Below are 16,204 nucleotides of genomic sequence, written 5' to 3'. Positions count from 1 at the left end.
TTTTAAATTGGGTTATTTATTTTTGTTATCGAGTTGTAGGCATTCTTTATGTATTCTAGACATTGATCATTTATCAGATAAATTATTTGCAGATATTTTCTCTCATTCTATGAGTTAGCTTTTCACTCTATTGATAAGTCTTTCAGTGTGTAAATTTTAAATTTTGATATATCAATACCTATTTTTTCTTTTGTGTTTCTTCTGTACTTTTAGTGGTAGATCCAGTAGATCATTGCCAAATCTAATATGTTATGAAGCTTTTCTCTGTTTTCTTCTAAGAGTTTTATAGTGTTAGCTCCTAGATTTAGGTCTTTGAATCCATTTTGAGTTAATTTTTGTGTGATATAAAAATCCAGCTTCATTGTTTTGCATGTGGATATCCAGTTTTCCTGGTTCCATTTGTTGAAACCATTGCTTTTTTATATTTAATAAAAACTAGGTCTTCCTTGTTGACTTGATATTACATATCCATGTAATATCTTCTAATATCAATATCTTCCAGTCTTCTACTAGAAGATCTAATAGAACATAATAAATATGTATATGTAGACACATTATTAAGTTAATTGAGGCATCAGTAAACTTTGCTGGAGTGTAGATTATTTTATGGAAACAAAACATGTATGTGACTTTCTCTAGACAAGTATTTGTAAAATTGCTTTGATAAGTGTGCACTTCCTTGAAAAATTTCTGTCAAATTAATACTAGATGGATATTTTTGTTTTGTTCCCAGGCATGGAAGAGGAGATGGTTTGTGTTACGCAGTGGTCGCTTAACTGGAGATCCAGATGTCTTGGAATATTACAAAAATGATCATGCCAAGAAGCCTATCCGTATTATTGATTTAAACTTATGTCAGCAAGTTGATGCTGGATTGACATTTAACAAAAAAGAGTTTGAAAACAGCTACATTTTTGATATCAACACCATCGACCGAATATTCTACTTGGTAGCAGACAGTGAGGAAGAGATGAATAAGTGGGTTCGTTGTATTTGTGACATCTGTGGGTTTAATCCTACAGAAGAAGGTAAGCCCAAGATTTTATTATTCAACCTGAGTTCTCCTCTATTACTGCATTTTTAGAACTGTTATAAAATCTTTGTTATTTCAGTTACACAATATAATATTTACCTTTTTATAATGGCTAACAACATTTGAAAAAAAGCACTAAAGTCTTTAATCCGTTTGGGAAGAAATTTTTTGTAGGTTTTAGGGGAGACTTAACCATTGTGGGGCAGTGTCTAGATAAATGCCTTGGAAAAGATGACAAGAAGGCATACTTATTTAAGAGCGTTTCTTGTGTCTGTATATATCAAGTTGAACCTTACAGCCCTGCTGATATTTAACTACTTTTCACTTATTAAAAGCATCATTTTCATGTGACTCAATTCTTAGATGTTATTTAAAAAACTGTATTGGATTATGAAGTTAGGAAATAACCAAGACGATTATCAATACCTATGAAACGCAAGTGACAGTCAGTCACAAAACATGATGAAAAAGTAACATATGAGTTTGCTTAACACAGAGGTCCTAAAAAGAGCATGGAGGGAGAGGGGGCTCAAGGTTTGGGAAAGGCGTAGTGAAGAAAAGCTTCTCGGGTAAACTGTGGCTTTTGAAGGAAGCAGCGTTTCTACACAAGTGAAAAAGGGATCCAGAACCCTCTAGACTTAGGGGCAAGGGAGAGCAAGGACCCAGAGATGGAGCAGCAGTCTACGTGACTGGAGCAGGGGGCTGTGAAGGATAAAGGCAGGGGGAGAGTTGCTTGAGGAGCTGAGATTTGGAGTGCCTGTCCTGGGAAGAGCTGAGTGGGTAGAGGTCTCACGAAGAATTTTACAGGAGCAGTTCCTCTTCCCGTGCTTTTATATAGCTGTCTTGACCACTTACTTCCTGTGCACTTCTCTACTTCTCTTCCTTCCCTAACAAACACCTATCTAGGGGACTCCAACACACATTTAGGTTCGTAAAGCCAAAACTCAGAAATAAAGGTGGCCTGAGGTCTTTGACCTTACCGTCTTCATGGTTAAAGTCCCATTTCCAGTGTGCATTTCCAAATATCTATATTTAGGAGTTCTGGAGGTTCGGTGAGGGCTGGAAAAATTGCATCAACAATCAACATCAAGTTTTGGATTGAAGTGAAAGAGCAATCATCTCTAATTAGCTCAGGTCAGCCTGCTGCTTCCTTTCTGGCCAGTCAGCAGCCCACAAGAAGGAGCCTTCCAGGACCAGGACCGGGATTGGCCCAGTGGGGTGGGGAAACCCCTTGGCAAGGGAATCCAGAACCCTGAGGGGGCAGCACTGAGACAGGAAAGGAGGCATCCAGTTTAGACAGGAGGTGGCTAATGAGCTGGACTTTTCAGCAGAGCTGTAGTGATTAAAAGCCTCAAGAAGTTGTTTCACGTGTGGAATTAAGGCTTCGGTGGTTTTTGTGAAGTACTAAATATGTTCACATTTTAAGTGAGTGTGTGGCGTATTACTTCTAACTCCAGTTAAACTCCTTTCCTTTCTTCTTGCATATATTAGTCTATGTTTGAGTACGGTGGAGGATTTTGAAGTTAAAGTCACAAATGAGGTAGCTCTCCAGTGGTTACTTAATGACCACTCAGTAATGATAATTTTTGGATTAAGATACTACATTAGTTTCAGGGGCACCTGGGTGGCACAGTCATTAAGCGTCTGCCTTCGGCTCAGGGCATGATCCCGGCTTTCTGGGATCAAGCCCCACATCAGGCTCCTCTTCTGGGAGCCTGCTTCTTCCTCTCCCACTCCCCCTGCTTGTGTTCCCTCGCTGACTGTCTCTCTGTCAAATAAATAAATAAAATCTTTAAAAAAAAAATTAATTTCATGATGTGCTGGATTTTCAGTTAAAATAATTTAAGTCATTGTATACTCTTCGGGTTGACGATGTTCTTTTGCCTGCTACCTTTTCAGTTTAGAATTTATTTTTGGTGACATAAAAGTAGACTTCTGTCCTTATCGATTGCCTGTATCGATTCAGTTGATCTGAAAGACTTTACGTAGTAGGTGTTCTTCCATCTCTCTTTGTTTTCTATATAATTCTCCTAAATATAATTAGCAGAGGAAATGAGATACCCTCCTAGAGGAGATACATTCTTCAGTCAAGGAATAGGTCTAATTTTTGGAAGCCTATTCAGGAGTGAGTGGAGATGAGACCCCCCCCCAAATAAGAATTTCGAATGCGGGGCGCCTGGGTGGCACAGCGGTTAAGCGTCTGCCTTCGGCTCAGGGCATGATCCCGGCGTTATGGGATCAAGCCCCACATCAGGCTCCTCCACTATGAGCCTGCTTCTTCCTCTCCCACTCCCCCTGCTTGTGTTCCCTCTCTCGCTGGCTGTCTCTATCTCTGTTGAATAAATAAATAAAATCTTAAAAAAAAAAATTTCGAATGCACACATATCTGAGATTACCTTTGCAAGTTTCAAGGCATGAAGTTTGGTCCATTTGTCCACTTTAGAATGACCCTCATCATCTGAGAGTTTGATGAACACCCAGTCACCTCTGGGAAGAAGGAAAGTTTTGTCTACTTTAGAAAATTGATTCATTAATTTACCAAATTATTGAATTTGCCAGCACTCTACTAGGCTTTGAACATTCGTTTAACCTACATATTATTAGGTGACTAGTTAGGGAGACAGATGGCAAACATTACAGACGTGGAACTGAGTGAGCATCTGGTGGGGAAGGATTCATGCCAGAATAATTCACTACAGTTGATGAGTGCAAGATACATTGTGTGTGTGTGTGTGTGTGTCTATTTTACATAGTAACGTACGCTTATGTACGTATATTAAAGTATGATACTGTAGGACTGTGTTAATACAGTTCTTGCCCTCATTGAGCTAATAGTCCGTCTAATAGAAACAGGCTAATACTCTAGGGATTGTAATATTGGTTAAAAAGTGTCCTGGTAAAGAAGAAATAAGCACAGATAGCAGCTAATTTAGTTTTAAGAAGGTTAGGAAAAGCCGACATAGTTTTAAATGGTTCTGTGACCCTAGCTGGTAATGTACTAAGAACTTTATTTTGTACTTAGTGGAACATTTTCACTGATATTAGTAGTCTGAATCAGTCACAATGTCTATTTATCACTTAATAAACTTACTCATATAGGGAGGGGGGCAGGGCAAACTCCCAAATCCTTTTAAAACAGATAAAGTACAATTGCCTTGAATGAAACTCGCAATTTGTGAATGTTTTATCTTCATGATATCAATAAAGGGGGAGGTTGGAAAAAGATTAATAGTATTATTAGTCGCATTTGATATATATAATGAGTTGGTTACCAAGAACAGCTATGCTCATCATAACTCATTTTTTATCTCTTCATTAATACAAGCCACTAAAGACTTCAATTTGCCAGTGCTTTCTAAATGTAGTTTGCGAGTTATAGCTAAATGCAACTGCATTTTTTTTTAAATTCTACAATACAGATTTTTTACAAGTTCATCCTAGCCTTCTCCCAAATAGCCACAGTTAGAAATGTCTTACTCTGTTGTCGAAGACTTGAGCTTCTCATAAATCATCAAGTTGTAAATAAATCAGTAAGTCATAATTCAGTGAAAGTTGAACAGTCCTTCATTGTGTAGTATCAAGGAACCACAAAAATATTTTACTCTATAATTTTGATTTTTCATGCAGGGTAGCAAAACTGCAAAAAGGCTTTAAAGTTAACCACTGTATTCCTCTATTCATTTGCAGTACATGACTTTGCTGGATGCCTTTAAAAAAAAAAATCCACACATTTAAAGATTTGTATCAAATTCTAAACTGCAGAGAACTGCTATTATCCTTTGTGATCACGTTCATACAGTTTAATATGACAAGATAAATATCAAAATGTCTGTGTTCTTCCATTTACTTTACCACCTACTTCATATTCTCTTGCTTCCAAATAAATCTCACCACCAATCACTAAATAATAGGTGTTTTTGTTTTTACCTAGCTCTGTCCCCGGAGCCCTGTGCTCTTCCCATTTCAGAGTTGAGTATGCTCTCACTCTTGGCTTAAAACTAATGACACAGAGCCATTTTTCACTATGCTCGTGTCAGACTAGATGTGGGAAGAAATATCCTATGCTTGGATATTACAGTCTGAGAAAATAACTATCCACAGTCCCTATGAGAATAACTAGTTTTTGCTGAAAACAAAAGGAAAGGGGAAAAATCTGACCTGTGTTTTGATTCCAGGAACCTCTCAAAATATCATTACCATGTTATTTCCGCTGCCCCAGGTGACCACTGCTATTATTGAATACTCAGAATGCTGGCAAGCTGAAGCTGTTTTTAAATTCTAGTTATTGAACTATGTGTGGTTCCTCTGAATGCTTTTATTTAGCAGATTTGAGGGTAGAAACTAATTTCTTTTGTTTTTCTTGGAAGTGTGCAGATTTATTTTTGTTTCTACATGGAGGTGGAACCTGTTAAATGTGCTAAGCAAGTGTCAGGAAACAGCCTTATGGCTCTAGACAGCCAGCTAACCTGGCGCGAAGACTCCGGGTCTGATTTCAGGGCGCGAGGGTAGTAAATTGCCTTTTACCAGTCACTCGAGTTGCTTTTCCCAAAATGCCCAGATAATAGTAGCTTAAGAAAATAGTGATTCTCTATTGGATAGTCTTTCCTGTAGAGAAGTAGGTAAACTAACGTAAGTATATATACATGCTCCCGTTCCTGTAAAGCAGTGCTTCTTCATTAGAGGACTCTTAAATTTCTTTTTATTACTCTTTTTTATTCAGGGATAATTTATGACTGTGGAAGGTACAGTTCAGTACAGTTTTATATATCCATCTATATCTACATATAGAAATAGAAGTCTGTGTAACTGCCACTCAGGTCAAGAAGTAGAACATTTCCAGCCCCCAGAAGGCTTTTTCATTCTTTTTCCCAGTAAACACCTAGAAAAAAAGCCCAAACGTAACTATGATTTTGCTTCTATAACCATAGATTAGTTGTGCCCATACGCGAACTTCATATAAATCAAACCACTGAATCTGGCTTCTTTTTTCTAGAAGTCTGGGAGGGTCATTCATGTAGCCTGTAGTGGGAGTTCTCCTTCATTTTCCGTAGCATTCTGTTGTGTGGCTAGATCACACATTATGGATCTGTTTGATGCTCGTGGACATTCGGGTTGTTTCTAGTTTTTCATACAAATAAAGCTACTGTGAGCAGTGATTGATATATCTTTTGACGGACATGAACACTTAGTATGAGTGTGTACCCATGGGTGGAATCGCCATATCATAGGTTAGGGACCAGTTGCTCTCCTACCAGCAGTGCAGGAGACTTCCAGTTATACTACATTCTCACCTACATTTGGTATTGTCAGTCATTAAGGTTTTTTTTTTTTTAAGATTTTATTTATTTATTTATTTGACAGTGAGAGAGAGACAGCCAGTGAGCGAGGGAACACAGGCAGGAGGAGTGGGAGAGGAAGAAGCAGGCTCCCAGCGGAGGAGCCCGATGTGGGGCTCGATCCCAGGACCCTGGGATCACGCCCTGAGCCGAAGGCAGACGCTTATCAACTGAGCCACCCAGGCGCCCCTGTCAGTCGTTAATTTTAGCCTTTCTAGTGAATATGTAGTGGTGTCTCATTGTGGTTTTAATTTGCGTTTTCCTGAGGACCAGTTCAACTAGAGCATTTATTCGGTTTTTGTTTTGTTTTCTTACACATTCTCAAGCTATTGAGATATTGATTCATTGAGTCTCCTGAGACAGGGCTCAGGCACCTAGAACTCTAAAAAAGTGATTCTGGTGCCATGACACTTCTGGATAAGAATTAAGGCATTTTCAGCACTTCCTAAGGAATTATTTTAAAAGTCTCCCAAGAATATTTTTATAACCTGTTAAGGAGATAATCATGACAAATAAGTTTTAAAAATTTCCATTTAAAACACATTAAATACATGGGTCTGTGATTAAAGACCTTCAATTTTTGATTAAATAAAGTGAAGAAATTGCAGGTTGCTTCATTGAACATTGCAACTACTGCTCTTTCCTATTTGTATTCATTCGTTAGATTTACCTTACAAAATATTCTTCTGTGAAAACTGGTGCGTTCAGAAATGAGAGGATGGTTACTTGAACATCAATGATAAGGCATACTCTTTGTGGGTAGAGTCTTTTTTCCTAAGTTAATTAGACATACATCCAATCAAAATAATTGGACATATATCCAATCAAAATGCTTCTCTTGACAAAAAAGAAATTCTGCAACAGACCAGGTAAATTAGTAATCAATAGAAACAGTGTAACCCTGACCTATTTACCTTTAATTGTGAACATAAAGGTAAAATTTTTGTATAGAAACCCAAAAATATCCGATCAACAAATGTAGCCCATCTCAAGAGAAAAGGATCTCATCTAGTCTCCTGACAAGGACATGGGCAACACCTCGGTTTTATTACCACGTGCTAGATACAGTATGGCAGTAGTCATAAAATCAGAGAACCTGTCACATTAACTTTGAAATATTCTCCTTACCAATGAGAAAGAGTAGAACTGCTTACCTGGGCTTAAACTCTTATACCTTTTGATGTGTGTGTGTATATGTATGTATGTATGTGTATGTGTGTGTAGATATATTATTTTGAATGTTTAGAGGCATCATCTAGGCACCCAGCTCCTATGAGGGATACTAACACCAGGGCATTATGGTTCCAAACAAGATAAAACTGCATTAAGCTGGGGATCATGGGGACCAACTTATTCTTTGTGGTTCTCCTCACATAATAATTTGCTTCTCTTCACTGAAAGCTGGTGAAGCTTACTTTGCCAGTACTTATTAGCTTTCTTAGGAAAATTCAATTAAGAATTTGCTCTAGCAGCTCATTAGGCTTTTAATGGATGCTAATTATACTCTTTATGCCTTTTGAATTAAGAGACAGGGAATAATTTTACACACATAAGCAAACCCTAAACTGATATTTGGTTCTCAGAAACTTGATACCAGCATTACTTAGAACAGTAAGTTAGAAACCTAGGTGAGGGGGCGCCTGGGCGGCACAGCGGTTAAGCATCTGCCTTCGGCTCAGGGCATGATCCCAGCGATCTGGGATTGAGCCCCACATCAGGCTCCTCCGTTATGAGCCTGCTTCTTCCTCTCCCGCTCCCCCTGCTTGTGTTCCCTCTCTCGCTGGCTGTCTCTGTCTCTGTCAAATAAATAAATATAATCTTAAAAAAAAGAAAAAAGAAACCTAGGTGAGGCAGAAAGCAACAAACGTGGCTGCCCAACTACTTGTCAGGTAGAATGAGGCACATCACGTATCTTCATACAGTGGAATAGAAGCTTCTTTTTTCAGACCAGTTGGTTAACTTTGACCAGAAATTTTATATTAAGGAGTATTTAGACACACTGCAATGCTTGCATTAAAATATGCAGAGCTGAGTAATAGGAGTAATATTAATATGAGCAAAATAACCCCAAAGACTAAATCTTTGAAAGCAGGGCATCAACTGAGGGGTAGAGCTGTGTTCCCTTCTCTTTTAAAGTCTTTTGAATGCTATGTTGTTTGGAATGGTTGGCTTGCTTTTCATGGCTGTGTGGAGGTCTTTTCTTTCTTGAGCTGGCTAGTGAACATAATGGAAGTTCTCTCCGTTTTGTTTCTTAGAAGTAGATGTAAGCCTTGCCGTATTGTGATCAAGATATTCTATATTTTTGGATGGAGCTCTTAGAGTGTATTATGCTAAGTGAAATAAATCAGGCAGAGAAAGACAAATACCATATGATCTCACTCAAAGAAAACAGATGAACATATGGAAAGGGGGGAAGGGAGAGAGAGAAAAAGCAAACCATAAGACTCTTAACGATAGAGAACAAACTGAGGGGTGATGGAGGGAGGTTGGTTGGGGGTGGGCTAGATGGGTGGTGGGTATTAAAGAGGGCACTTGTTGTATGTAAATGATAATTGCTGAATTCTACTCCAGAAACCAGTATTGCACTGTATGTTAACTAAAATTAAAAAAAAAAAAAATGAAGCTCTGCACCACTGCCTTCACTGTGTAAGGACATGTAATAGCACAAAAGTAGAAATAGCACTAATGTCTATGAATCACAAAATAGAATAATAAATTGTAAAATATATTCATTGATAAAGTACTCCCTCAATGTTAAATGCAAATAAATTCATCTGTGTTCCTAGGGAATGAGCTCCAAATATCAGAAATAGCAAAGAACAAAAGGATTTTTAAAATAATGCATAGCGTATAACATACCTATTTTAATTTCAAGAAAACACTAACAAAGACCCAAAAAAAAGGAATCTTTGAATCCGTCTTTTTTTCTTTTTTCCAGAAATTGAGAGGATCTTGCATCTATAAAAAGGGTGAAAAACTTTAGTCATTCACAGGTGGGAGAAATGGAAGGTTAAAAATGAAATGGTCCCATTGTGTTAATAAAACAAGATCAGACAAATGTGATTGCCTGGCTAAGTGATTCTTTTCCTACCTAAGATGAATCACTCAGTTCATTTAGTGTATAGCTATCAAATTTAAAAACTGAGTTTAAAGGAAAAGTATATCTATAAAAATACCCACCTGGAAAACTTACTTTAGGAGTTACACTGGAAAATTAGAATTCTTACACTGTTTTATGTAGTCATGTATTTCCAGTGTTGAGTTTCATTTTGTTTTGGGCAGAATTAAAAATTGAATGGGATAGTACAATTTTATCACACCTCTATGGTACAAAAAGGAGAAGTATGCAAAATATATCTGTGAATAGAGCCTGCAGGATACGATAAGTGCTTTCTGACCACACTGCTCTTTTTTTTCTCCCCAGTGTTGTGCGTTTTTCTGAAAGCTTCTCTTTAAAAGATAAATATTTTTCATAGTTCTGTTAAGTTTAACAACCCACAAGGATTTACTGAGTCACTGATTACTCTATAGCCTTTAAAATCCCCTTAAGTAAATCTTTTAGATTTGTAATTGAGTCAAAACAGTAAAACATTATTTCATACAGTATGTTATATACACTATTTATAATCATCTGTTAGAAATAATGAGATATTTATGAGTTCCCACTGAAATTATGGCATTATGTCCTATAAATGCCCCCCCCAAATATTTTTCTTTTCTCACCATTTTCTTTTCTCACCTTTCATAAATAAGAAAGAACTAACTAGTAAACTCCTGGCATAAAGTGTTAGATTTTATTAGATAAGCTTGTATGAAGACTTGACATTGCATGCAGCACAACAGTTAAAAACGTTAGAAATTAGCTCAACTTCTATTTACTCCAAATGCACCAACTGAAAGAAGTCTTTAAACTTAATTAGCAGCTAGAAGGGCTCACATATTTCTTAAGGAGCAAATTCCAAACTGCACCTTCAGTTGAACGAGTCTTGAAGATTTAGGAGTGCCCCTGGCCTGTTCCAACAGGACATAGAGAAAGTGCTCAGTGAGTTTGGGTGAATGAAACCATTTCGATCATCTGCAACATGCAGGGCAAACTAACGCATAGGAGTTCTGATCCTTTTTGTTTGTTTTGGGAAACCACAAACAAAGATAAACTTATATTTAGCCATACTAATGTGTTATTATTCAAGCTTTACAATTATGATATGAACTTCTGTGCCTAGGAAGAAGAGTCATAAAATACAAACTACATAAATTTCGCTGGGTTGCATATATAAATATTGAAGGTGAATACATAAAGACATCATCAAAAGCATATGGAGTTACTCTGTAGGATCTAGAGAAGATAGAGCTGACATGTAGCTCCTCCCTGGTGAACTAAGAGGCCAGATGACCTGCATTTGATTTTATTTGGTAGAACATATTAAGTCCTTTACCTTACCTTTTATTGTCTTTTAGGGAATGTTTTGTTATAAAAAACCTCAGTTTCAACCCAGGCTTTTCTGTTCTAACATAGACAGTAAACGAATTTGTTTATTCATATATGAACGTTTATCTTTTTCTGGACGTATAGTCTTGTATTCCTAACCAGTCTAACAGAATTTTTCTTCTGGGCTTTTCAAAATTTACATGGTTGTGTTAATGATTACAGTGGGATTTTATCTTATTTTTAACTTGTGTTCAAATTACTTCACTCTGAACAATTTAGCTAGTTTCATATGTCTACTCAGAACGTTGTTAAGTGCTTAATAAATTATTCCTTTATTTGCTGGCCCCTTTTGCATGAAAATATTACAGAAATCCAGTAAATGGTACTGAAGGCTATGAGCCGAGGGAAGAGGAGATGTCTTAAAGAAAAGCTCTTTCCCTGAACATGAATCCCGCAAGTAGAACTATTTCTCCTTGGTCTGCTGAGGAGTAGAAAGAAAAGAATGAACAGCAAAATAAAGATGGGACAAAGCGGGGATGCTTGTGCCTGTAGATGCCACACAATAAAACGGGCCTCCTTGGACAGTTGGCTTGGCTTGGGAAGCACTTTGGTTTTTTGTTTTGTTTTGTTTTAAAGATTTATTTATTTGTTTGCGAGAGAGAGAGAGCGAGAGCGATGGGAAGGGGCAGAGGGGGAGAGAGAATCCTCAAGCAGACTCCCTGCTGAGCACAGAGGCCGCTACAGGGCTCGATTCCAGGACCCTGAGATCATGACCTGAGCGGAAACCAAGAGTCAGATGCTTAACTGACTGAGCCATCGAGGTGCCCTGACTTTGTTTTCTATCATGGAAAAAAAATCTCTCTCTTATGCTAAGATTGTAGAACATCTTCATTGCCAGTAGCCTCCAAACTAAAGGCTGTTCAAGGCACAGTTAACCATGGCTTTATTACAGCCTCTGGAAAAAAGAGCCCCACTCTTCAGATCTCTTTCACAACAGCCAATTATTTCCTGTGTAAATGCTGCTATTTAGGTAGTATTTGTTTTAACTGACATTGTCCTGGTTTATGCTTTTGTGTGTTTAAACAGTTTATCTCCAGACTTCCAAGTAGCTTTATTTAAGAAAAAAGTCTTAAAACGAGATAGACGATGATAGTTACATTTTGGTGTTGCAGACCCTGTGAAGCCACCTGGCAGCTCCATACAAGCGCCAGCGGATGTACCTTTAGCTGTAAACACAGCACCGCCGTCCACGCAGGTGGATTCGTCCTGCACCGTTCCGCCTCCTCCATATCAGCTGATTAACCTGCCACCGCACCTAGAAGCCCTTGGCATCCAGGAGGATCCTCAAGACTACCTCTTGCTCATCAATTGTCAAAGCAAGAAGCCTGAACCCACCAGGTAAACCGCGAATGCCTGTGTGTGCGTGTTGTGTGTGTGTACACTTAGAAGTCTTACCATTAACCTTTTTCTATTCTGATTTGAAGGCGTAAAAGAAACCCAACTTTATGGGTTTATATTTTAGGCTTACTATGTTTCAGGGTATATTCTTCTAACATTTCTGATATTCAGGAGATGTATTGAAGAAACATGTTCTCTGCTGTCTTGGCAAAGAACACTTGTACCTACAAGGCTCTTTTGGAAATCTGTCTCCTGTTTCATAGTCTTTGTTACAGACTCACAGTATTACTTGCTTAACAGATTTCACTGATTTATAAATGGTGATCTTGTTCCATTTCTTATGTGATTGTAAACCAGCCAAGGGTCATCTTTTGTTTCTGAAGAAGGAGAGGAATACCTACTACTAGAAGATTTTGAAAGCAAAACGATTCCATTGCAGTGAGTGTGTTGTGGTTGCTTTGGATCTGTGTGAGAAATTAATTATTCAGGTAAAATCCCAATATAGCAAATTCCATAGGATATACAATTTGGGTTTTTGTGAAATTTGATGAAATCACATATATTGCTATAAAAACTAAAATTTTCCAATCATCATACCTAGCAATGAAGCAGATCTTACCGTGACTTTATACGTTTGTGAGTAGAAAGAAGCATATGGATTTCAGTGCTTGCCCGAAGGTATCATAAAGCCTTTCCCAAATCCTTGGTTTCCCTATCATCTCCGTTCCTGCTCCCTTCTGTTCTTCTAAGCTATACGGTATCTTGATTTGATCATTTTTGTCATTTGCTGTTGAGTGACTGAGGTAACAGTGAGAATCGGAGACAGAAAATGTAGATCAGGGAGCCCGTTCCTGCCATTAGCAGCAGTGTGACAACCAGTGATATTGGGAATATTTATGTCTTGATTTGCAATATATAAAAGTAGGAATGAATTGCATAGTAGATGTGAAAGATATTTTTTAACAGAATGATTGGACATTAAGCATTTTTTTTTATATCAAAAAAGTTGTTTTCATGGAGAAAGTGACTGTTACTGGGCTAAGATCATACGAAGTGCTTGTTCAATTTTTATATAGAGTTTGTCAAGAACCACAGTTTAGTTGCTGTGAATTATTCCCTGAGGTAACGGAATACAAATATTCCAAAGATGGGTTTCTGCATATTTGTTGTAATGGGATTTTACCTGTAAGAGCAAAAAAAGAAATCTTTTTATAAATCAACACTAGTTAATAATATCAAATTCTAACTTGATTTTGCTTGTTTGCTGTGAGTATTTAAAATTACACATTCGCAACTTTGTTACCTGTGCTACTAAGATTCTTTTTTATGGAGATTCACAATTATTTTTCAATATCAACTTTTTAAAAGCCAGCAGCTAAGTGGCAGTGTACTGTACATTTTCTTTTTATATGGTATCTTTCATTGATCTCATTGGTATTACAGCTTTCCTGCTGTAGTAGAAATTATGCTCAGAGTCCTTGCTCAGATGTATTTTGTATCTATAGTTTGCAGAAGTGGCAGTTAATTGACAAATATTTATGAAGTACCCACTACCCACTATGTGCCCACTCTTTTGCTAGGTGGTGTGAAGGTATAGACTAATTAATGACATAAGCTACAGCCCCCTTCAGAGTTTATAAATGAAGCTTTTGAAGAAGTCAGAACATGGAAGCGTTAAGTGTTTGTAGATGAAGGCAGGAGAATTGCCTTGCAAATTCTGCAGGACTCAGCTCAGGCATGTACTTCTCTAGAAAACATTCCCCCAAACTCCCAGGCTGGACTAAATGCCTGTCTGAGTTTTCATAGCATCCTGGTTGTGCCTCCTTATCTGTGTTTGTTTGTTTTTTTTTAAAGATTTTATTTATTTATTCGACAGAGATAGAGACAGCCAGCGAGAGAGGGAACACAAGCAGGGGGAGTGGGAGAGGAAGAAGCAGGCTCCTAGCAGAGGAGCCTGATGTGGGGCTCGATCCCGTAACGCCGAGATCACGCCCTGAGCCGAAGGCAGACGCTTAACCGCTGTGCCACCCAGGCACCCCTCCTTATCTGTGTTTTATCACAGAATTGGGAATAGCTTGATATTTTAATTTATTCTTCACTAAACTATAAGCTAGTCAAGGGCAGGGAACTTAATACTTATTGTACTTCTAGCTTTTCTTAACTCACTTGTTTGAATTCAGTGAAGTGCAAATTTTAGAATACGTGTAGTGCATTAGAAATTCTTAGAAGGAACGGTGCAAGTATTTTTAAGATGGAGGGTGAAACACTTCAAAGGAAGAGTAGGATTTGAACTATACTGGTTCCTGTCATTTGCAATCTGCATAAAAATTATTTGAGGGAAAGGCAAGGTAAGAGTGAGGGATGGGAGGAAGCGAAAGAGGAGGAGCGTTTGCCGGAATAGAGGGTTCCACTGGGGGAGAGTAGGACATGAGATCGGCATGCCAGGTGGAGCCAGCGATCGACCTCAGTACCAAGCGGAGTTGCTTGTGGGCTTTTTTCGTTCCCACAGCCTGTTGGGACCCGTAAGAGGATTTTCTCCAAGTAGATGGGTGATCTGAAAACCATGATCTGAAAATAGTGACCTTATAGCAGTATGGTCCCTTGGGTTCATTGGAAGAAGGAGAAACTGGAGGAAAGAAGTCCACTAGGACTTCTTAGGAGGGTTTAGTGGCGTGAATCTATCTGAATGTGAGGTGGTGACAGTGGGAAGAGAGCAGGGGAATAATTACTTGGTTAGAAGAAGGACTTGGTGCCTCAGTGGTGGTGGAGATCAAAGAGAATAAATCAAAGCTGAAAGCATTTTGAGCCTCGAGATTCTGGAAAAAGACATTTCTCTTAAAGGCAAGTCAGAAAGGACAGTCAGTTTGAGAAGTAAGGAGTTTGGTTTGGTACACGCTAACAAGGTAATACCAGGATAACCAAATGGAAAAATATTTGAACAGTTTGAAAATACGGGACTCAGACATAGGTGAGAAGATGGGAGTTGTCAGCATTCAGTGGAAGGTGAAGTTATGAGAGAGGAGGATTTTTAAATGGCTTTGCGGTAAAGCATTAGAAGATTGAATTCTGTTGGCTGTTTCCAGGTGGAGACCCAGGGAGAAGGAGCGAGTCAGTAAAAGAAGGGACTAATCCATGGGGGAAGGGAAATGACAATACTGCAGTCTGGGCTCTGTGGCACCAGAGGCAGAGTGTGAATGAATAAGTGTGATACACAGTGCCAGGTGTTACGAAGAAACCAGGGAAGATCAGACCTTAAAAAGACTATTGCAAGTTATTTTTCAGAAGATTAAGGACTTTGGACAACACTCACAGTAGTTAAGGTATCTTATTAACCATTAAGGAAGTGCATGCAATGTGTTAGTATTGTTAGCTTCATTTTGGCTTCTACCCAAATTTTGTGATACTGCAAAAGGCAGAGACTAGAAATGTACCCAAAACATTAAATATACTCTAATGAGAGTTCTCAGGGTTAATTATTGTTTGGAGTTGGCCAGCTCTGTGGCTTGTATTTTGATCATCTTTACAGTACTGGCTAAATGTTTGTTAAAGAAAATTAGTAGGAAGAGAGATACACAAAGCCTTTCAAGTTGCCACCTCCTTGTAGGTCACATTGAATTTATGCAATACCAGGTAATCATTAGACTGTTGGTCTTAGAGAACAACAGTTGCCAGAGGTAGGCTAACAGAAGAGCAGTGAACCAACTTGATCAACTCTTTTGGCACGAGGTTTCTGCATGCTCTTCAGAGGAAATGCTTTTCCTTGTGTCTATGCCTTAATCATTTACCTTTCTCAGAGTTTTGTATCTTTCTAATTCCAGTGTCTCAGGGATCATGGTTTTACGTGTGGATTTAATAGGTGGAGTTGGGGGTGTGGGCCGGTACAGAGCAGGAATTAGGGAGAATGCTTTTGGTGGTTTTGTGGTGGTGGTTTTGTTGTCTGGTGTATAATCATAAAAACTAAGAAACATTCATGCTTTAAATCTTATGGATCGCACAAAAAAATCGAAT

General features: G+C 38.2%; 1 protein-coding gene across 8 annotated transcripts in view; it reads left to right on the top strand.

The window, feature by feature from the left end:
• The window catches only part of GAB1 (GRB2 associated binding protein 1), a 125,215-nt gene that overhangs the window by 77,427 nt on the left and 31,584 nt on the right, over nt 1–16,204 (top strand). For 6 of the 8 annotated variants that reach the window (XM_019804936.2, XM_019804938.2, XM_034661571.1 and 3 more), the window contains exons 2-4: nt 734–1,028; nt 11,971–12,196; nt 12,554–12,634. In XM_019804936.2, coding sequence (XP_019660495.2) covers nt 734–1,028; nt 11,971–12,196; nt 12,554–12,634 — 602 coding nt within the window. The remainder of the gene's footprint in view (nt 1–733; nt 1,029–11,970; nt 12,197–12,553; nt 12,635–16,204) is intronic. The other 2 variants (XM_019804937.2, XM_034661569.1) reach the window with 1 other exon arrangement.

This window comes from Ailuropoda melanoleuca, chromosome 5 (assembly GCF_002007445.2).
Source record: "Ailuropoda melanoleuca isolate Jingjing chromosome 5, ASM200744v2, whole genome shotgun sequence".
Taxonomy (NCBI): domain Eukaryota; kingdom Metazoa; phylum Chordata; class Mammalia; order Carnivora; family Ursidae; genus Ailuropoda; species Ailuropoda melanoleuca.
This window is presented reverse-complemented; position numbering and strand designations above follow the sequence as displayed.